We start from the raw sequence: 22,176 nt of genomic DNA on the forward strand, positions 1-22,176 counted from the left end.
ACGACGACCACGACGACAGTTCGTCAGTTCGTTTGGTGCCTGCGCTTTAGCAGATTTATGACCCCTGGATTATCCATTGTTGTCATGGTGCTGGGGGGGCTGGGGTCTTCGGTTTAGCAGTTATCAGAATTCATATATCACCGACCAGACCCTATACCATTTGTACAAGCAATAAAATGCATTACGTATACGTAATATTTAGCTACATAGACGCCGCGCCGATCAATTGAATATTATGGCCATTTCAAGTGCAATACAATTTTCAATTCGATTTGGTTTGTCCTTCAGCGCTCTTTTAGAATGGATCGCGGGATGCTGCAGAATTATTTTGTCTTGCGAAAATGACAAAAATATTTAAATTTCGTTTGATTACATTGTGCATTTTTATGAGATTTGTTCTATTCTGACCTTCCCGATGCGGTGTCTTCAAGATTTATATTAGAGCTGCGGAAAAGCAGCAGCCATCATGCTCGTATTTGTGTCAAGGAGACAGTTATGGATGAGTTTTTTGGGATAACAGAAAAGGAGTTATGGATTGTTCTGAACAATATTTAAATGGTTTAATCAGTGTAGTGGAAAATCTTCTGGTTTAAGACATTTAAATAATGTATCTTCTTGAAGACCTGTCTCCCTAAGAGACCTGGCAAATTATACCCAATTCTTGCATTAATTTCCCTCTATTTTTCAGACCTTAAAACACTTTAAAGTCAATATTTTTTGTATTTATTTTTATATGTACTTTATTAAGTTTAAATAAATATTTACAAACAGAACAGCAAGACATATAGATGGATACAAAATAGATCGCTCATACTGGATACTGGATGGAAGAGTTTGTGGTTTGTGTGTTTTTGTAGTGTGTTTTCTTTAGTTAAGACTAAAATATGAAACTAATTCAATACATCGCTCGATTATATAGTAAATTGTATACTTAATACGGAAACTGCTTGGCTGGGCATTCAGGAATTAACCAAGTCTATGCCTCGAGTATTTCAGGGGGAGTATTTCGATTCATTTCGTTTTCGTTTCGAACTTTTACTTATTTACAAACTATTTTTTCGAAAATTGCATTGGCTAAACGAAATTAATTAACAAGATATACAATAGTGTAAATGGTTTGAGAGAAATCATAAGGAAAATCGTAAGAATTAAATTAAAATACATCAAACTGAAGAGTGAAGATAAAGTATGGAGTGGAGTTGACTAAAAGTTAGGCATTAACTCGCAAAAGTTTTCGCATATCGCTAGGAACCCGCCAACGATCTCCTCCGGCCTACCGCCTGCTGCTGAACTTCGATGCCAGCGAATATAATGACTTGAGCAGCTCCAGGGCCCGGCGATCCGAGTTGCCCTCGAGTGGCAACAGCGTGGGTGCCACAGTTGTCGCCGCCACCCCCAAGTCATCCTCAATGTCCTCCACTCGGATCTCAAACTTGGTCGTCTCCTCGTTGCTGCCCGACCCCGGTGTGGTGCTGAACAGCGGCACATCTGTGGTGGTCGTATAGCCCGGCGTGGTGCTGGTAAAGTACTCGCCACCACCATTTCGTCGGAATGTTGTCACCGGAATGCGTGTGGTGGTGGTGGCCAGCCTTTGTCTGGAGGATTTCCCTGGCGCCGCTGGAATTTTGCTATCAATATCGATGAGAGCATTGAGCAGATGCTTCCTGGAACGCTCCAGTGCCTTTCCATTGTGATCGTCGCAGGTCTGGATGAGCAGCAGCAGCAGGCTCAACACCTGACGATCGTGCTCCGCCTTGGCCATCACATTGCGCAGATGCAGCGCCTCCTGCTCGTTGAGGCCGCCAAAGAGCTTGTTGGCAATGCGCTGCAGGCCACTGCTAGAGGGCAACGCATCCCTGGGTATGTCGTAGCTCTTGAAGATGTCCTCCCACTCAAAACGCGAAGGTGTGGGCGTTGTGGTGCCCACGCCCGACAGCAGCCGTGGAAGGTATGTAAATGGGGCCTTTGTTGTGGTCGTTGAGGTGCGTTGCTCCTTCATCAGGCCATCGTTGATGGTTAGGGGATCCAGGAAATCGGTCTGAGACTTCAATGCCCACGGATGCTCTGTGGGCTTGTGGGTAGTGATCAGCTTTTGGGGCCTGGAATCCTTCAGCAGATCATTGCGTGACTTCACAAAGGATTGGGTCTGCTGTTGCTGCAGGAACTCGTCGCCCTCTCCGGAGTCCGCACTGGGCGGGGAGAGCTCTGCCGACAGTTCCAACTCCTGTCCACGGCTCGTGCTAAGCTCGTAGAGCTCCGTCGTTGTGGAGTACTCTGGCGCTGGTGTCGAATCGAACTTGTGGTTGATCTCCACCGCAATGCTCTGGGGCGTGGGTGTAGTAGCCACGGGAACGGATTTGGTGGGCAGATAATACTTGGCCGTTCCATCGCTGAAGAGTGAGGAGTCTGTTGTGGTCACTGGCTTAAAGTTTGGTGTAACTGGTGGCTCTGTGGGACGTGCACGGGCCGCCAGCTCAGCGCGGAATGTCGCAGGATTATCCAGATAGCTGGACAAAGCATTCGAGAAGATCTGGGCAATCTTACGCGACTCGGGCTTCTCCGCCAGAGCACCAATGGAAGAGCCAGTGGTTCCAATCTGCGGGAACTGCTGGTACTTTGAGCCCTGCTCCGATTCTGGCAGAGATTGCGTCTCATTTGGGTTGGGCGAGAGCAGGCCAGTGCTGATGTCCGTCTCCCCGCCGACTCGTCCCTTTGCGGGCTTCAATCCAAAGAGGCTGCTGTACTTCTGGACGGTGTTGTCACTCAGCAGACTGTGCTTGATGTCATCCGCATCCTCACTGATGGCTGGCGGATTCTCCGAGGTGGTCAGAATGGCTGTGGTATCCGATGGCTTGGCTGTGGGCAGTGGCGGTGGCTTCACTGAGAGCTTCGTCTTTGTCTTTTCGGGTTTCTCGGACTTCTGAGGCTTTCCCAGAGCATTGGACGTTTCGTTGTGTTCCTGTGCGAAATATTTGGCCAGGGTAACCAAAGCATCTGGTCCGGAGGATGGTGGAATCTCCAGGCCAACTCTGGCTGGTGCCGCTGCCGCTGCACTCAGCTCCACATCCTCAAACTGATCTTTCAACAGGTTCATCGTCTTCAGCATGTCCTGCACATTGCGGAACACAGACTCCTCCTTCACTGGATTGGGCGCAAAGAGCAGCGCATCCTCTCCTGCTGCAGCTGCTGCATTGCCTCTCGGGGAGATGGCGCTCTTTGGCAGATAGGTGGGTCCACTGCTCGTTGCCGATGGAGATGGCGTAGTTGGTAGATAATCGCGACTCTCACTCTGCTTGCTTGGTGGTCGGAACTCCCCCGAACTTGCCACATCGTAGTGATGCCTCATGCCAATGATCACCGGCCTGTAGGTGCTGTCCAGCTCGATGCTGCCACTGGCTGTGGGCTTGATCTTGGGCGCCACCGACGATTCCAGGAATATGCCAGAGCTGGCACCTCCAAAGCGATTCGGATTCGGTGTCGTGGCAGAGTGTCCTCCCTTGATGTAGTTTAGCTTTCCCTCCGTGGCCTTGGCTTTCACCAGGCTTGGCACAGTGGGCGTGTAGAAGGGCGTGGATTTGCTGGGCTCAAGTCGGCGGACGGTGGAGTAGCTGCCAGCCGTGAAGTACGGAGTCGTGTGTTGAACGGAACGCGTGGAGTGAGCCTCATAGAACTCAGGCTTGTCCTTTAACTGCGAGCCAGAGTTGGGCTTATCCTTGAGTTGGGACGTAGAGGTGGGCTTATCCTTAAGTTGGGAGCCAGAGTTGGGCTTATCCTTCTGTTGAGAGCTGGCGGTGGTTCTTTCCTTTTGCTGGGAGCTGGCGGTGGGTTTCTCTTTGAGTTGAACAATGGGCTTTTCCCTCTCTCTTTCCTTGCTGTGCTCTTCACTGCCGCTCTCCCTCCATCTGTGCTGTCCGCGCTGTCCCTGCCTTGCCCGTTCTGTGGATTCGCCACGTGGCAGTCCTCTTTCCTGGGATGCGGCCAGTGGGGTTCTTTCCTGAGAGGCGAGTGGTGCCCTTTCCTGGGATGCCAGGGGTGCCCGGGTTTCCTGAGGGCCCTGTGAAGCTCTCTCCTGAGAGGCTAGTGGAGCCCTTTCCTGGGACACCAATGGCGTCCTACTCCTTGAGGATTTCAGCACCGTGACATCGTCGTGGCTGTTCCGATTGGAGTCGCTGCCTTTGTTGTTGCGACGCTTGCCCGAGCCGCTTACAAAGGAGGAGCTCTCGGCGGTGATCTGGGTCTCGTGGTCGTTGCTATTATTGTCGATGCTGGTCAGAACTTTGCGCTGCTTCTCCCCGGACACATCGTCAAAGTCTACGCTCTCCACGGAGGCGGGCACATCCTCCGTAGAATCGATGCGTCTGTCGGATTTGGTACGGGGACCAGCCCTCGCCTGCCCGGCGACAGGAGTGACCTTTGGCTTGATGTTAAGGCCACCGCCGACAATGTTGAATCCCTGGACAGGCACTGATGGACGCACTCGATGGACACGCTGCTTGTTGAGGATCTCAGCGCTCTCGGCATAGTAGCCAGAGGATCCCAAACAGTTCACCTTGAACCACCAGTCGCAGGTGAGTTCGCTCTGCTGGAAGATGGTGCCATTTGGACAGAGGAACGAGATCTTGCGTCCCTCTTCGCAGATGTGAAAGACCTACAAAGGCAGCAAATTAATAACAAGATTCTCCTTTGACTAGAGGCACCACTCACCTGACAATCCGTTTCCATATCGGCAAAGTAGCCATTCCCGAAAGAGCGACAGCTAAAGGAGGTCTTGGGTATCCTGGGATAGATGGGAAAATCAATGCCCGGTCTGCCCACCACACCCTGGTACACCTCATAGTCCACATCCTCATCGGAGGCGCGCTTCTTCAGGTGATGCTTGTGCTCATTGCAGTTTGTATGCGACTCGTAGCGCTCCTCCTCGAACTGTGTGGCACCCGTTTGCTTGGCCAAAATGCGGGCAGGTGTGCGGTACTAAAACAGAAATGGGAAAATATGTTTAAGATTAACTGAATATAGTTTTTGGGGTATAAACTAACCTTTGTTTCTGCGCTTGTGTGGCCTACAACTGCCAGCAGGAGAAGAGCTGTAAAGGATGAACGAAACATAATTATAGGAAATTCTAGAAAACTCATAAACCCATAATTTAAATTAACAATTATTCGCTTGCTTATTATTATGAATGGTTCATCAACATTTTCGTTATGGGATTCTCCTTCTGTTTAGAATGTCTTCTCTCGGACCTTGACTTTTCCATTCCATTCCAAGAAAAAATATCATATGCAGACATTGCCAAATTACGCAAACGGTGACTGTGTATGGCTTAGATGTGACTGACCTTAGACCTCCCCTCCTAATGCAATAATTAAATCTTAAACCATAAAAACAATTAAAGAAAGAAACACAAATAAAACAGTCATGATGTAGCCACAGAAGAAGATGTCAGCGACACCATGCACAGATGCACAGACTGTCCGAAGAGGATGGAGACTATTGAATAACCAAAATAACCACCAGACTCAAGGTCCAATTGATGCATAATCACAGTGATTAAATGAATCATCGGCGGATGGATGGTATGGTATGGTATTGGATGGGAGACCCCGTGAACGATGAAGACGTTGAGGGTGTTTGCTGTTTGCTTTAAACAAATTAAACAATTGCCCATAATTTATGTCCGTTGATTGGCAGCCGGGACTCAAAATTCGATTCGGCCCAATCGCATTAACCATACGCCACGTTGTACAACTATTTCGGGGGGTATCTTTCGGTTTTGTTTTCGATTCGTGAGCCACACAGCGGGTCACACAGCGTATGGCCAGAGCTTAATTGAGAGGCGCTGTCGATGGGCGCGTAATTACTCACAGACGGGCCCCGAAAACCAATCGGACTATTGTTGACTTTGCCTACTCTGCCACTCTGCCAGTCTCGGGGGAGATGAGCTGTCACTTATGCGTCGGCTGCCCGATGCCGGTCGCTCTGGCATTTGGGTCTTGGCCGCCAATGTGTCTGTCCTAATGAGCCGTTAAAAATTGCATTTCCCAAGCATTCATCTCGTCCGATCCATTAATTCAAATCAAAGTCACATTTAATCTAAGTCTCTCTACATTTGTTTTGTTTGCTTAAACAATTTTTGTCGCACGCCAAAAAGAAAACAAACAAAAAGCAAAACACCGCTAAGACAGCTCACGCAACTGCTGGCTAAGACAAAGGCCAGACGCAATCTTGGCCGGGTTTGAGTTTCGGTTTGAGCCATGCCGCCCCCGCCATGGCACACGCATGCGGCCAGAAATGCGTTGCTGTTACCTTTTGGCTGTCAAGAGCGTAGAGTGGATGTGCCATTGGCTGGGAGATCTATCATGGGAAAAATGACGAGAGACTGACAAGGTCAAGGATGTCATAGTTTAAATGCTGATGAAGTTGTGAAAGTTGTATTCATATTTTGATGGGTTTCTTGATGATGAAAGACCATATTCTAACCATATTCACATTAACTTACCACACAACAAATTGAGCTGCGTACACCGCATTTTGTATTTGGAATTGCCTGGAATTAAAGAAGGAGCAACAATACTTTAGCTGGTTAACAAAATTTGAATATTTATTCCGCAATATCGTGGGAGAAGGCAAAATAAATAATTTGTTAGCATTAAAAAAAAAAACACAGGTAGGTACATACCTTATTGGGCAATAGTAGTAGAAATTATAAAAACAGAAATAATAAATGTACTCTGGGCTTGCACAAATCAGAGAAGTAGAGAAGCCAGAGAGCCCCAAAAGTTGTCAATGTGCCGAACTAAGACGAACAAAGCGAACAAAAAGGCTCACAGCCGATTGCATAATTTGTGGAGAGGTAGGGAGACATAGAGATACGCCCGCAGACGCAGACGCATGCAAAAGATGCGAAATTTATGGCAGATAGTTAGAGATCTCTACACCTTATATAGATGTCGGATAGGCAGATTGTGGAGGGGAGATATGCAGATTGGGGAAGGGTAGATGTGTATGCAGATTGGGGGAGATTGCATCTTGGGTACGTTGTACCACAGGGCGTATGCGCCATAAATTATTGCATTTTAGGTCTGACCAGGAACTGCACAGGCAGCTGCTGCGCCTCCAACTAGGAGTGCTGCATCCAGTCCAGCAGCCAGTCAGTCAGTCAGTCAGTCATTCAGCCATTCAGTAAGGCAGTCAATCAATCCGATCCCCTCCTAAGACGTTCACTTTGGGGTATCGTATCTGGCTGGCTTCCGTCAGCTCGTTTCTGCAGCTGTTGTTGTCGCTGAATTTGTTGCCGCTGACGCTGACGCTGCCACTGCTGCTGCTGCTGCTGCTGCTGCTGTTGTTCCCGTAGTTTCTGCGTACTTTGCATAATTTCATATAATTGTTTTAATTTGCACAACACAGCAAACAATATCAAAAAGTTGGGGAGACAACACGATAGATCAACACCAACCAACCAACCAACCGTACAGAACCGGCTTGGCGCTCAGTGACACTCTTTTTGTTTTCAATTAAATCATTTTCAATGGTTTAAGTAATTTATTTGCTTTACGCAATCCTAAAAAACAAACACGTAGCTACACTTTCAATAACAATAGCATTAATCGAACAGAATCTCTAAGCGAAACATAAATTTAAATTGAAATTAGCTGCAGCATTGTAGGGGGAGGAGTAGGAGTCAGAGGAGGAGGCTGCTGAGATTCTGCCTTTCAGCATTGTCTATCTGTTGGATATTCTTCAGTTGCCGAAATTGCTTTTTTGTATTTAAATTAGTTGATTGCCTTGGGGGCTGGGTTCGCTTCTCTACTGCATTGCAAATATTCTCACACCTAAATTTAAGTTTCATCAAAATAACGTAACGTAATGTAATGTACACAGAAAACTAAATTGCGCCAGTGTCATCATGTAACGGCGTTGCATCAGACTTGACATTAAAATTTTAATAAAAGATTGTAAATTAAGGCGATTAGCCCAAACATTTAGTTAAAGTTCAAGACGCTGCCTCGCGGACAATCTCGTTTTGTCTGCTCAGATTTGAATTTCAATTCACGATTTTCAATTTGCAAATTACACGACCGAACGAGGTGGTTTTTGTCATTGTCAAGGCTTTTGGCCATTGAATGGGTTTAAATTGGCGATCAATTGATGAAGGTTGAAACTGTTCGAGTGGGTTTAGGCTAGAGAAATCTATGGAAATCACTAGAAATCCATGAAAGAGTTCAATCATCTTTGGAAAAAAGCACACAGAGAAGGCCAATGAAGAAGTGCAATCATCTTTTGGGGGGAAATCTTCAGGGAAAGCATAGAGCGGGAAAAATTTCGATGCTCAAGTCACAGGCACAAAAAATTGTCAACGACAACAATGACAAATAAGGAAGTTTCTCCGCTAAATCTACCAGCATCATCACCAGCAGCAGCAACGAAAAAATTGTCAACGCCATGGCTGGGGCCATGGCAACAGCAGGTGTTGAAGCGAACAACCAATGCGGCACCAGTAAAAATAATAAGCTAGCGCCAGTTAAGTGTCGACAACAGAGGTTGCCTTGCATTTTCCTTGAGGCATGCCGCACGCCAAACGCCACGCTGAGGGTCTCTGCAATCAAAAATTTGGTTCCGCCTTCAACACATGCGCCATGCCAATCCATGACATGCCATGCAACACCTTGAGCAGATATCATCCAAAGACAAAGTCGGGGGCAGAGTGGAAGCTGGAGAGATGGAGAGATGAAGATATGCTGAGCTGAGCTGAGCTGAGAGATGGATATGCTAAGGACGCAGTCGATGATGCATCAGTGGATCACTCACTGCCTGGCTCACTCTCTCTTTCTCTCTCTCTCGGGTTGCAGCCAAATGTCTGTTAAATCGTTTTAACCTTTTTGTCAAGTTGGCGCTTAACCTTTACGGTCGCTGGTGCTGACATGAAGGAAGCATTTGTTGTACTTTTTTGCTCATGTTGTTGCTCTAGTGTACTGCACATCGCACATTGTCTTGTGGCACACACACACACACACACAGAGTGGAGTGTTGCAACCCGTACAATCCACAGAAACTAAGGCAAACATTTTCTGCATGTCTTCTACGTGTTATTCCAAGATTTGATTTATTTGTTTTAGGTTTTCGTGCTTGTGGCATTGTTAGGGGCTTATCCGGCTGTTTATTTGCTGAAAGCCAACCATTCTTGCACTGGCACTTGTGTGGCCTTCTCGCCAGATAACTACTCCTACCCGTAGTTTTTATTTTATTTTATCTGTAGCTCGTGTGCAGGAAAATTTCACCTTTACCGAAAATTCATTATGAAACGGCAGGCAACGGCAGTGGCCTGGCCGCCTGACTAACTGCCTGCCAATTCCTGTTGCATAAAATTGCATAAAGTCAGCCGGAGCGCATCTTCAAACTAACAAAAACAAAACAAAAATCTAAAACTTGATTCGGGGAGACTTTTGCTGGCGACTGGGAGTGCCATGCAGGTGCGGATGGATATGCTGGTCATTTGGCTAATGGTGGGAGAGAAATTTCGAATGCAAGTCAAGTGGAGAGGCCACCGGCATCCTTGGGAACACAAATTGTTTGCACATAAATGAAATTTAGAGAATGGTTTGCAGCCATTTATCAGCCGCCTTTATAGCTAGTTCCTGTTTCTAGTGCTAAACTTTGACACAAGCAAATGTTATGCTAATTAGTTTATAATTAATTACTCCATCAGCAAAGTGCTACCAACATGCTGGCGTAGACTGGACCGAAATTTAAGTGTTAAGCATTTCAAATGGCAAATGCGGCAGCTAATGCTTTATTTTTCGGGCGAATAAATTGTGTGAAAAATGTCATTATAAATGCATAAAAGTGTAGGCAAATCGCTCGGCTTGTTTTCGTTGCTTCCCATGGCAAATGTTTTGAAAGTGCCGCCCATTGTGCATTTCTGGCTTTATTTATTTTACAGGAGATTTGGCAAGCAGGCATTTTGTTTGCTTTTGTTATTGTTTCCAAAATAAAATTGTTGCGCAGCAGGCAGCAATTAAAAGCGTATTTTATATTGGCACATCCCCATTCCCGCCCCAGCGATAGAGATCACTTTTTTCGGGACAGCCCAAATGAAGCTCATAAAATTTTTGGAGACTCATAAATCATTCGAATGATGTGCGTTTATATACGAGTATTTTCACAATATATGCGTATATTTTGGTACATTTCGGGGCAGGTCCAAATAAATTCATAATAGGATTACCGAATAAATATCTGAGTAATGGTACCTGCATATCTCGTACGACATGGCAGCTGCTGTGGGCCCTGAGAAATGGGTCGGCAAAGCTTTATCAAAATTAAAAATTAAATAAAAATAATAAATTTATGACCTGATGTTTCGCTGTGACATTTTGCGTTTTCAACAATTAATCAGAAACTTCAAAAGCGTTTAGTTATCCCTCACAAATCTTCCCCCGTGAGCCACCATTAAAGTTCATCTGCATGAAAAATCCCAAGTGTGAATATGCGTCAGACAAGAAGACATGTAAATGTTGCAATAACGTAACTTTTTGTAGCTCGTGTTGGCTTTTTTTCGTTAAAAGATTCAGCCAAAGGCCGGCAGATAGCCAGGGAAGGCACCCAGACAGAAGACAAGACACCCAGACCACAGTGGTGGCGGCTGCCTCTGATGATGCTGCTGCTGCTTCTGCTGATGCACTGACCTACGTGTCGCAGATGCACTCAGACATGAGTGTACACAACTCTTAGTGGCAATTATTGCTGCAACTTAACAGTTTTTCGGTAGGTGAAGGGAAGGGGGGGGGGGGCACCCCGGAGGGGGCGCGGCAATGATTGCATTTCATAGCCGCCAGAGTTCGACGTGCTAATAGATTTTGAGGTCAAATGCAATCGTTTTCAGACTGCTGCAGCTACTGGCTATTTTTTTGCCCTCGTTGATACAATTTTTCGGTTAGTTTTTTGCACAAGAATTCTTGTGCATTTCCGTGAAGCACTTTTTGTGGGCTCTGCTCTTCTCATTTGCAATTTGTGTACTTGCTGGAGCAAGAACGGCGGAGGGGGGCAACAACAAAAAATTTTAACTCTGTGGCAGGCTGGAGGCATAGCCAAAGTCACTTTTGACGCTTCGTGGCAGCCGCCTGTCAACTGTTTCACACTTGGCCACAGGCCCCAGACCGCCCATTGAGAGCGGACTGGATTGGAGATTGAGGATCGGGGATAAACTTACATGGATCTAAATTTGCTGACGATTTGTAAAGCAGCAGCAAACAATTTTCTTTATGGGGGGAACTTTGTTGAATTGTTGCGCCCCAGCAATTCTTCATGCAAGAGCTGCTGCTACTGCTGCTGTTGCCGCGGGACACATGTACTCTCCCGCTGATGTTGGAACCTGTCCCAATTCATATTCATTTGCATGCAGCCAACCCCGAGGGACGGCACTTGGATGCTACTTAATTATCGGTTAAGCATATTTTCTGTTTGGTTATTCAGCAGTTCTCCAAAAAACACTATTTGTCTGGCAGTTCATAAAAAACGCTGTTGTAATAACAAGGGTTAACCAAGTATATCATTAAATTTTCCAAGGTAATTGCCGAGTTTCATGTTACGGAGAGCCATAACGAACCGGAAGCTGCACCCACTTAAAGCTTTTTTTGCTGGCATTAAAGCATAATATTAGAATCTGATACGCATATCCCAATTCTTCATGCAAAATTATTCATTGGCATTTATCAAATGCAACAATAATGATCCATAAAAAATTTGAATCCATGCCAGAAAAGATGTTAAATTGTCATTAAATGAACGACTAAGCCAGAACATAATACAAAACCGAATATTGAAATTATATCAACAAGAAATCAAGTGGAACAAAATAAAAAGTCAGAAGAATTCAAAGATTGAAACAAAAGCGAAAAGAATAAATCGAATGACTAAAAAACAGCAGACTAAAGCCGCAAACTTGATTTCGTGTGAAGTTAAAAAGTTCTAGAAGCTGCACTTACTTAACCTCAAGAGTAAACATTTTAATGTACCTTTAAAAAGCAAAATTTACTTCAGATCAACAATTGCTGATAAACAGCTGGCTATATATCTCAAAATTCAATTGCCACTCGATTGCTTTCGAAAAACAGGTCTCCATGTATTAGCAAATTGTGAAAGTATTATTAAATATAAGATTCAATTGAAGATGAACTCTGTTCAAACCAGTTTACACCTTCTACACTGACTACAGGCCTACTCGAATGAAAATTTTGCGGTGTCACTTTTTGCCATTTACACACGCGGAAATAAGTCCGAACCCCAACCCATCTAGTGCTCACATAAAATTGAGTTGTCAATAAGAAGATGATGTGCCAAAATACAAACTAGAAGCGAGAAATCTCAAAAGATAACAATTGAAAATGCCGCTCAGCCAGTTTCAATTGATATGAGGCAATATTCGCGAGTGCAATTTATGATAGAGCCAGCCGGAGACAGAGAAGGAGGCAGAGGCAAACAAAAGTTGCAGCAGTAACAACTACAAACAACAGCCAAACGAGTGGCAATTAATAGGTAATTGCTGTTGACGCCACAAGTGGCAGCCTGCCATAGACACTTCCACGGGGGTAACATGTTGCACTCTGTCTGTCATTCTTTTGTTCAGCTCGATTACAAATTACGCATACAACATACAATATTTGGGTCAGTGTTTCTTATCAGGGCAGTGCATATTTATGTCACTTGGTTAAATAATCCAGGGTGCTCCCACCTCACTGCTGGAGGAGGCTCCAATTAGCTCCATACAACAATGGCCAGCTTTTCACGTTGTTTGTGGCTTTTCTTTTCACTTTTCCTCTTTGAGATGGCCTTTTTATGATTACTTCAGCTTGCACTCATCTTTATGCAGTCGCTGTATATATGTATCTATCGTACATATATTCATTTATCCATATACATAGGTATGTATATGTATGTTACCCCCTAACTGAACTGAAATGAAGCTGCGAATTAGTCGCTTATTGTCTGGAGGAGTAATTGTTTCTTGTTTGTGTGTGCCGCAGCAGCCACGTAAATGAAAGTCACTTTTGATTTGGTTTTGTCTTATGATTTCTGTTCAGCGTGTCAGTGGAAAGAGTTCAAGCGGAAATGGCTAGGAAAATTACATTTTTTGTTTGCTTTTTCCAACCATAAAGCGAAGACTTGGAGATATTAAACTAATCATAACTCCATTATACCATTCTAGAGTCTTTAATAAAAGACTCAAGCTACGAACTTGACTTTGACATCAACAAAAACTCTTTGTGGCTGTTGCTGCTGTAAGCGACAACAAGTTTTCCAAATATCATAGATTCTTTTTTTGTTGGTCTTTTTTTTGTCGAGTATCATAGACAGACTATTATGACTGCTGAAAGCTCTTGTCATTTTTGCTGCCTCGCAGCATTTTGATTGTGCTTGAAAATATCAAACAATATCAAGGAATTAAATGAGGAATTTGTTTCGTTGAATTCAATGATTTATGTTTTGATTTCTGAGAGTAAGCGTGTGTGTTTTGGAGGCGTCTCTAATTGCCTGTCGGCTGCCTGAAATTGATATCAATATGTAGTGCCCCAATAGACAGACAGACGCTTATTGACAGTTTCTCTTTATTTGATTTCATGGGTAATAATCGCTTAGAAGACATTGAATGATGGCAGCTTTTAATGGCAAAATCTCAGTGGGAAACACTACATTTTTTCGATCATAATTTTATGGCTCGGCCGTCCCGCTGTAAGAACGGCAGCTTTAATTTCTAGCCTTGGCTGACACCTATTTATAAAACACATTAGTGTCTTCATATTTTATGTGTATAAACTTTATGAATCATGTAGAGAACAACCTGTTTTCAGATCATATTCGATGAGCATCCTTTACCCAAACCCTCTGTATGATATCATGAGACCAATTTAGATCCTGCCTAAGCCCCAAGCAAACAAAAACAAATATAAATCGAAATATGCTGGAAACAAGTTCCCAAGCAGCTGTAAAATAACCACATAAAATATTTATAATACTAAACCAAGATAAACACTCAAAGAAAGCGCAATAGGAAACTTGTTTTGTTAATGAGTGCTATTCATTGTTTTGCTAAATAAATTTGGTAACATCGATATTTGAGATTATTTGCCATAAAACTTGTATAGTATTTGTTGGAAATTGCATTTGTCTCCCTCCAGAACTAAATCCGAAACAAATCTTTGGCCTGAATCAAACAAAATTTCTTCACAGCCGAAACTGAATCACTTAAAGACTTGCAAGCCATAAAACTGATTGGAAAATGTATGCCAGTGAATGGCTTTCAATTGCCAATTTTGGCAGCTGTGGCCAATGAAGTTCATGTGGGGACCATGCAGCCGTGGATGCAGATCAAAATGCCATTCAACGGGCAGCCCTAAAATGGCCTAAACGAAGCCTGTCAGGCCATGGAGGTCAGCATTTCAGTCTGACATTTAGCCTGCTGCCGAGTGGCACTGGGGCCATATATCAAAGTTGGCTATGGCTGTGGCTCTATACTAGATGGAGTTTGGCGCTGGAGTCCATCCATTAAAGGCTGACTAACGCTACGCGCAATTCGCGACGCACGTGTGTCGTTTGTGCCAGCAATTTCAGAATTTCCAGCGATAGCATAGCTTATGGCATTTAGCTGGTAAATGCTGCTTTGATGATCATATTTAAAGTCATGATGTAATTGAACAGTTTACGCATTAGAGTGGATAGCTATGATTAAGCTTAAAGGTATTTTAAATGATCACTGATCCGAGGAAAAGCCTCAGGCATTAACCCATTTCCACAGCTTAAGTTATTGTTTCAACACTTCGACACTGTTATCGTCAAGTCCCATTACACTGGAAACACAATTCCTTTTTTAAAAGTTCAAGTTCGTTGTCTCAACAGTCTTTTTGTTTGACCACCAAAAAACCGAAGCTACAACAAAAAATTGACAAATGGTTTATTTATGAATGCAGTGCACTTTGCTGACATTTGCCCAAACGACAATACGGCACACACAAAAAAAAACTTAGTTGAGGTTTTTATCTGCAGTTTTACGGTTTTGCGGCCAGCAGCAAGTTCGTTGTCAAAGTCTTTTGTTTTTACAGCGGCTGCTGATGCTGTAGCTGTTGCTACTGCCATAATAAGCTACCTCGATGAACACCTTAAGAACAAGCTCTAAAGTGTTGATAGATCGCAGCATTAAGCCGGAGGCAAAACCCCAACAAGTCCGCCTAGAATATGTATGTTGAAATCATGAGGTTGCTTCGAAAAAAACAACAATACAAAACATCAACATTATTTACACTTCATTAATCACTAAAAGATGGTCTAACAAAAACAACAGCAGAAACAGAAACAGAAACAACAACAACAGCAGCAGCTATTATAAGGTTGTTTGTGTGGTGTTGTGTATAAGGAATCGTTGTGGGATACTTTTACCATGGCGTCTCGTCTCATCTCGTTTCGTTTCGTCTTTCAGTTGCGGCTCATTGGGTTTTCAGCGATGCGCACGCAGCGCCAGTTAACGCATCAACACTTGGATTTGAGTACAAGATATATAAATAGCACACACCAAATCAACAACAACCATACCAAGAACTAACTTCAACAAATTCAATCAAAAATACCAACAAATCCAATAACAACAATTAGAATACCAACAAATTCAACAGAAATATAAACAACAATACCGAAAAAACTACACCAACAAGTTTTCCTGTCTAACGACAACTCAGAGAGAGAGAGAGAGAGAGAGAGAGAGATGGATTCATCCTCCTTTTGAGGGTATTGTTTCTTGAATGACTTTTTAATTTATTTGCCATTTCTTTTGCTGGCAAAACGTTAATGAGCAGACCAGACCAGGCCAAGATCCGAACAAGTCCAGGGCCCGGTACCCAGACGCAGACTTAGACCCGGTTAAGACTACAACAACAACAATAACAGCCATCCGCATTTTGAACTTTTATCTGGCCATCTGCAGACTGGGACAGACGAAACAACAGGCAAAAACAAAAAATTATATTGTAGCATTCATTTTGTTACATTTTGGTTTATTTTCCAGCTGCCTTTCGGCTGGAGACTCGTCTCTCGGTCTCTCCCCAGTCAACTTTAACCCCCTGCCACATAAAACACAAAGTACGAGTACAAGTACGAGTGTCCGTACTTACATCCCTATCCCTGGCCCTTGTTTTTCTTCCGACCCGACCCTGTTGCAGTTGTAGGTGTAGGTGTGAGTGGGTAGGTGTATGTGATGTGATGTGAAAGACGGTTAAGTCACACATTTGGCCTAAATTTGTCTTTTCTTTCGGCCCGGCTCGCTTTTCTTTTGTTCATTTGCGCCACGAGACAAGAAGAAAACAAAACTGTAGCACCTCTTGACATTTAAGGCGCGCGCATTTCCCAATTCCATGTACTGCTTTCTGTGAGTCTCTGCCTCTAATCACAGAGTGCACACCAATTGGAATTATCTAACACAAAAACCCAGTAAAACTTTTAGCAGCTGCAACAGCACTGCATTCCCCATTCCGAGGGTCTATATTCTGAGTGCTACTGGGGGCCGCAATCATCCTTGAACTGTGTGCTCAGCCCAGCCACTGAGCCACCCCAGCATTATCTTAGTTTCGTTAATAACAATGCCAAGACGAGGCAACAATTGTGGTTGCAAATTTTGCAACACAAAATTTATGCAGTTGAAAAAAAATTAGAAAAACACAACAAAAATACACAAAAACAAAAAGAAAAGACCGAAATGCATGCCGGCAATTTTGAGGCTTTTGCATGGCTTTTAATTGTTGTATCTATTCATCTAAGGTAACCAACAATTTGGCAAATTAATCATCGAGCCAAAAGTCGCCTCTGGCAAATGCAAGATTTATGGAAATTGTCCATCATTTCGTTCGCCTAGAACTGATTAATATTTACGTTGATTAAGAAGAAAACAAGAAGCTAAGCAACAGCTAATGCTAATTGTTTTTAATTGTAATGACTTTGGGGGGGTTTGTGTGCAAACTTCATTAATTTATTCATCAGTTGATTTAAAATGCTTGCCAGCTAACTTTTCTTGAATTATTGTTACTAAATGTGTTTATGTTGTAGTCTTCCTGGTTTTTTTTTTTTTAGGTGAGTATTAAAACCCATTCCTTGAGATTAATATTACCATTAAGAGGATATGCTACAAGTGTTACAAGTGCTACAACCACCCAAAACATAATTCAAATATTTTATAGAGATGTATTTACAGCATTTTTGTCTTCATACAAACTGAAGATATCAATCTCAGCTAATACTTATAGGAGTCGTACCGCAAGTTCCTTTTAATATACTACAAAAAATGCAACATACAACTAAAGAAGGAAGGAAAAAACGAAGCTATTTAAATGAGTACTTGTATTGAACCTGAAAATCATCTTTTTTTGTAGACATTTAAGTTGTGTACCCCCAAGAATTTGCCATCACTTCCTTTTACTTTTCAAAATCTTGGTCAAGTATCATAATTTATTTGCAATTTTTGTATCTTGGCTTATGGGGCATCTTAGACAGGCGCAAGTGAACTTGCATAACTTATAGTCGTACAAGAGCCACCATAAAAAACCGTCTGTCTGTCCAATATTTAAGCAACACATTGACATTTTAGCAGCATTATTGTTGCTTTGCCTGTCGCGAGTCGGCCAGAAAAAAGTAATAAAATTAAGTAGAAAATGTATACTATAAATCTAAGTAAGATGAGGCTTTTGTGAAAGGAGATGTACATAATTGTTGTCCATTCATGCGTACGAAATGAGTTTGGTATTTTATTAGAAGTCCATTCAGCTGTCGATCTGTGGAGCTGTCGTGTGCTGTCGAAATTCCTGGCCCAAACGCATTTGGAGTTCAGGCGCTCACTCACCTTTAAGCGGCATCAACAGCGGCATCATTGGCAGCGGTGCTCTGAATGTCTGTTTGTGTGGCAGCAACACTCGCCAGTAACTGTGGCAGTAACTGTGGCAGCAACTCAATCTTCCACAGCTTCCTTTTTGCTGCTTTCGGTTTCGTGATGGAAGTAATATGTAGGTTTTGCTATAAACTTATTTATGACAACGTTTTCCGCTCTCCAAGTTGATGTGTTTCTCTTTTATGTGTGTTTTCTGTTTCGCTTGTGAATATTAGTTATAATGTTGCACTTTTTCGTGTAACTGTTGTGGCAATGTTGTCTCACTATTGTCGATTATTTGGTGTATTATTTGTTTGGGGCTAGAGAGGAATTATGTTATAATGCACAGGTATCACGATTTAGTTGATGTTTTTTTCGGTGGCAGCACAAAATCACTTCAAGTTTTTCATGTCAGCGGTATGAAGATATCATTAGGTGAAATTTTTCAGGTAATTCCACAAAGAAAAAAGCGAATTGATTTAATTGTATGGCCTATCTGGGTATTTGGGCCAAGTTCATTAGCAATTACAGAAATATTATGGCAAAAACTACGAAAAACTTGAAGTGATTTGTTCTTTAATAATCCTTTTAAATATCATAAGTCGCTCTAATATTTCAACATTTTCTTCCTTAAAAAATTGCAAAAAAACTATCATTTATTTAGGAGCACAAAATGTTTAAAAATGCAAGCACTTGAATCACTTTTAAGATTATTATCCACATAAAATCAGCTTTGGAAAATACAGTACGAGGAATCTCAGAGCCAGAGTCGGAGCCAGACGAACAGAAGACGTCTTCACCCGTACGATATTCACATTTGAATGTTTCAATTGGCAAATGCGGCGTCCAACTTTAGTAGTAGTTGAGCGGATCTCGGGCCCCGGACTCGAAACTTTGTTTGGCGAAAAACGCTCTCAAAGCCACGACGCAAAGACAGAAATCAGAGTCATCGTCGGCGCCCCGCCATCGTAACACAAAGCGAAGATCTTTGCCACATCTTCCTCAAAGCCCAAAAGCAGCAGCAGCCGCAAACACAAAAACCAAACACAAATTGCCTTTGCAACCGGTCGCAGCGTTAGAGAGAGGAGAGACACAGCGTTCGGCAGGCACCCGAAGCATAACAGAGCAGTGGGCTTGACGACTGTTAAAGCTTAACAGTGCTTTTAGTGCAATTTTGTTAAGGTGGCTGTTAGATTTGAAATATTAGTTAATTGTTGATTTCAAATGGTTTAGGTATGTATGTACATATGTAGTTTATACATATTTATTTATGTACTTCGGGAAGCTTTGCAAATTTGTCTTCAGGAAGAGAACTGCGTCCGTCTTACCTGCTGTGAAGTTAATTTTTGTTCATTTATGTATGTACATCAAGCTGCCATATTCCTTTAATCTGGCAAGCATCCACGACATGCTGAAGAGGATCACTGAGACATACCGCATAACCCTCAAGTGATGAAAAATAGATGAAAAAAAATATTAAACTGATCTGTATAATTGGAGTCCCGATTGGGACAATTACACTTATTATGCTCTATTTAGTGTGTATGTCAACATCTTAAGGGATTAACCTCCTTTTTCATAATATCCAATAAAATTGCATAAATAACAAAATTGCTTTAAATGCTGCTCACATCCAATTGAAATAGATTTCAATCAATCAGAGCGATGACAGTTTGGGAATCCATCACCGCTTAATGAGGAAGGGGAAGCACTTGTAGGGTTTTCAACGAAGAGTTGGTCCCCCCTCCTTGAAGTGGGGATCTGTGGGTCGCCCGTGGAAGGCAGAGCAAACAAAAACATCGCAAATTAAAGATTCGAAATGCTCGCAGTGACGACTTTTTGACTTGAGGCGTTTCTTGTATCTTGGCTGAGTTTGATTTTGTTTGTGTTTTGTGAACCACAAAACAATGGGGCAAAAGGGAAGACAGCTGAGGAGTTGACAGTGGACAGTTTTTATGATGATTTTGGGCAGCTTCTTTGCGGGGCCTACAACCAGGAGGGAACCTGGCCAGCGATCGCCTCGATTGCATAATAATTTTGTCTGATTTTCGTTTGGATGGGTTTTTGGATGCTGCCGATGCCGATGCTTCCTCCCTCTTTTTGGACTCATCTTGGAAGCAACTTCTGCTTCCTTCTCCACACGAAGGCAGCAAATGCTGATGCAGTTGCCGATGCCGATTCATTGGGGCCTGCGATTATGGTTTTGGTGTAGCAAAAATGCTTAAATAATCGCAGTCACAAATATTCCCACGAAATTTTCCACTGAGGCCGCCTACCCATAGTGGTATCTCCCTGCAGTGATCCAGCGATGGTATGAGTAGTTCATGTAAAATTAACATTGGATTCTATTAAAAATCAGAAGTGATGGTCGTAATGGCCTGCCTGCCTTCTGCCTGTTGCCTGCTTAACGTGATTTTAATGGCGATTCGGTTCTCGACTTTGGCTGTTTGACTCCTTTCCATTATTAACCATTGACAATGTTTCTGTTTTTTTTTTTTTGTTTATTGCTGCTGGGGTGATGCAAATGACATTGAGTTAGCGGCTTTTGCTCATTAAGAATGGCAGGCAGCATGCGATCATAATGAATTGCTCAATTGATAATGTTCAACGGATTTACAAGCATTAATAGAGTTTCTATATAAATAGTTATTATGCTGCCATACTGTCTTCCGTTAAAGGTTCTGACATTGAATGGGGAATGTTTTATGATTACAATCAGGAATTTAAATGCAATTTTGTAGAGTTTTATTGAAGGAAAGATGATGAAGGAGCTTAATGAATATTCTGACTCTCTACAAACACTCCCTAATGTTTTCAAGGACAGTTTCCGTCTTAATACTCACCGAAAATTGCACAGCAATTTGTTAGAGAGAACTCATTGTCACAACTAGTTGGTTTAACACATAGTTTTGGCCCGAAATCCAGCGTACACCAAACTAAAGATCACATGAAACGAAAAATACACGTACAAGCCCCCTTTGATAGCTTGTGCAATAACCTTAAAAGGTCGTTTTGGGCAATTTGTTGTTGAAAAGTAATTCAGTGGAAGATCGGGCAAAGTGTCAAATCATTGTAGAAGTATCTCAGAAGTCATCTAGCCTATATTTAACCCCAAACTATGCATCAAAGATGCATGGGGTACAGTGGGATGGTGGGGCCCTACGTGCAATCTTGTTTCGTCTCAGCCTTTTGCCTTTTGTAAATTGAAAAACCATTTAACTCGAGTTAATTTTAACGCCCGTTTTCTATGCCAACCTTAGTTAGATTGCCACACTGCCACACAGCAGCTGTAGCATGCACGGAGCACCAAAGCCCCAGAGACCCAGAGCCGAAAACAAAAGCGAGAAGCAGCCGAAATACGTAATGCAAGCGATAATTATTGCCTACAGGCCTCCCAAAAACGTCTCCAGACAACCAAAAAAAAACCATCCAATGAAAAAAAAGAAAAGAAATAACAGAAGCCGCCGTGGTCTAGTCGTGTAGATGATTGAAAAGCGAAGAAGATTTGCATAGAAACGTGCGATTTTCGCCATGGCTAGCGGGCCCCCATGCTGTGCTGCCGAAAGTATCTGCCAGATACGCCATGGTATTTTGCACCCACACACTCGGGGGGGATTGGGGCAGCACACTGTCAACGTGCTCACAGCATGAGAACAATACTTTGTTGCCTTCAATTACTCATCCATTCATGCCGTCATTCATTCAGCACTTGGCTCCTGCATGCAACTTCTTCACTGGAGTTCATTGCAGTGGCAGCCGCAATTTGTTGAAATTATTGTTTAGTTTTTTTTTTTGATTATCATATATTTTTGTAGCTGAAATATAGGCATGCTTCTGGGGAATATGCCCACATTCCTGGCCCTTCTACGAGCATGTTGTCGTGGCGGCTGAGTTTCAAATGTGTTTTTGCACTCGACCCACATTTGTCAAGATCAATGATACAGATAACCCCCTGATTGATGGTCGGAGGTTATGTGTTTTTGGGTAGCTTTGATAAATGTTTCTCGTGTAGCAAAACATTTTTAAACATTTTTTTTGTTTAGCATTTTGTAAACATATTTATACATATCTCAGAATCCCTGAAGGTTTTTCGGACTTTCTAACAAGTATAAAACATTTTTATTTGTATCTTAGTTAGGGTTAGTCTTGAGTTAGAACATTCCATGAGAGAGATAATATTCCAATAGTAAGAACTTTTAAAACAACTTCCACTTGACTTAACATTTTGTTAATGCTTTGTTTTAAAAGATAAATTTCATTAAAAAAAAAAACCCACCAAA

General features: G+C 42.7%; 1 protein-coding gene across 3 annotated transcripts; it reads right to left on the bottom strand.

The window, feature by feature from the left end:
- Positions 1-839: 839 nt before the first annotated feature.
- Positions 840-18,836, bottom strand: LOC117586356. Of its 3 annotated transcripts, none has more exons than XM_034276374.1 (6): positions 18,646-18,836; positions 17,873-18,216; positions 6,497-6,544; positions 5,037-5,083; positions 4,705-4,971; positions 840-4,648 (listed from the first exon to the last, which is right to left on the bottom strand). In XM_034276374.1, the coding sequence occupies exons 2-6, from the start codon at positions 17,898-17,900 to the stop codon at positions 1,274-1,276; spliced, it is 3,765 nt and encodes a 1,254-aa protein (XP_034132265.1). In that variant the 5' UTR covers positions 17,901-18,216; positions 18,646-18,836; the 3' UTR covers positions 840-1,273. The 3 variants fall into 3 exon arrangements, with proteins under 3 accessions (XP_034132265.1, XP_034132267.1, XP_034132266.1); XM_034276376.1 differs by having other exon boundaries at positions 18,641-18,836; XM_034276375.1 differs by lacking the exon at positions 18,646-18,836 and adding an exon at positions 18,599-18,615.
- Between the last annotated feature and the right edge of the window lie 3,340 nt (positions 18,837-22,176).

The sequence above is a fragment of the Drosophila guanche genome, unplaced genomic scaffold (genome assembly GCF_900245975.1).
Source record: "Drosophila guanche unplaced genomic scaffold, DGUA_6, whole genome shotgun sequence".
NCBI lineage: Eukaryota > Metazoa > Arthropoda > Insecta > Diptera > Drosophilidae > Drosophila > Drosophila guanche.

Excerpts from the sequence above, each read along its gene's own strand:
- LOC117586356 (XM_034276374.1), bottom strand. The coding sequence starts at position 17,900 with ATGATGCCGCTGTTGATGCCGCTTAAAG. Across the intron at positions 6,545-17,872 it reads GCTGTTGATGCCGCTTAAAG|GCAATTCCAAATACAAAATG; the intron begins GTGAGTGAGCGC and ends CTTTAATTCCAG. Across the intron at positions 4,649-4,704 it reads ATATGGAAACGGATTGTCAG|GTCTTTCACATCTGCGAAGA; the intron begins GTGAGTGGTGCC and ends CTGCCTTTGTAG.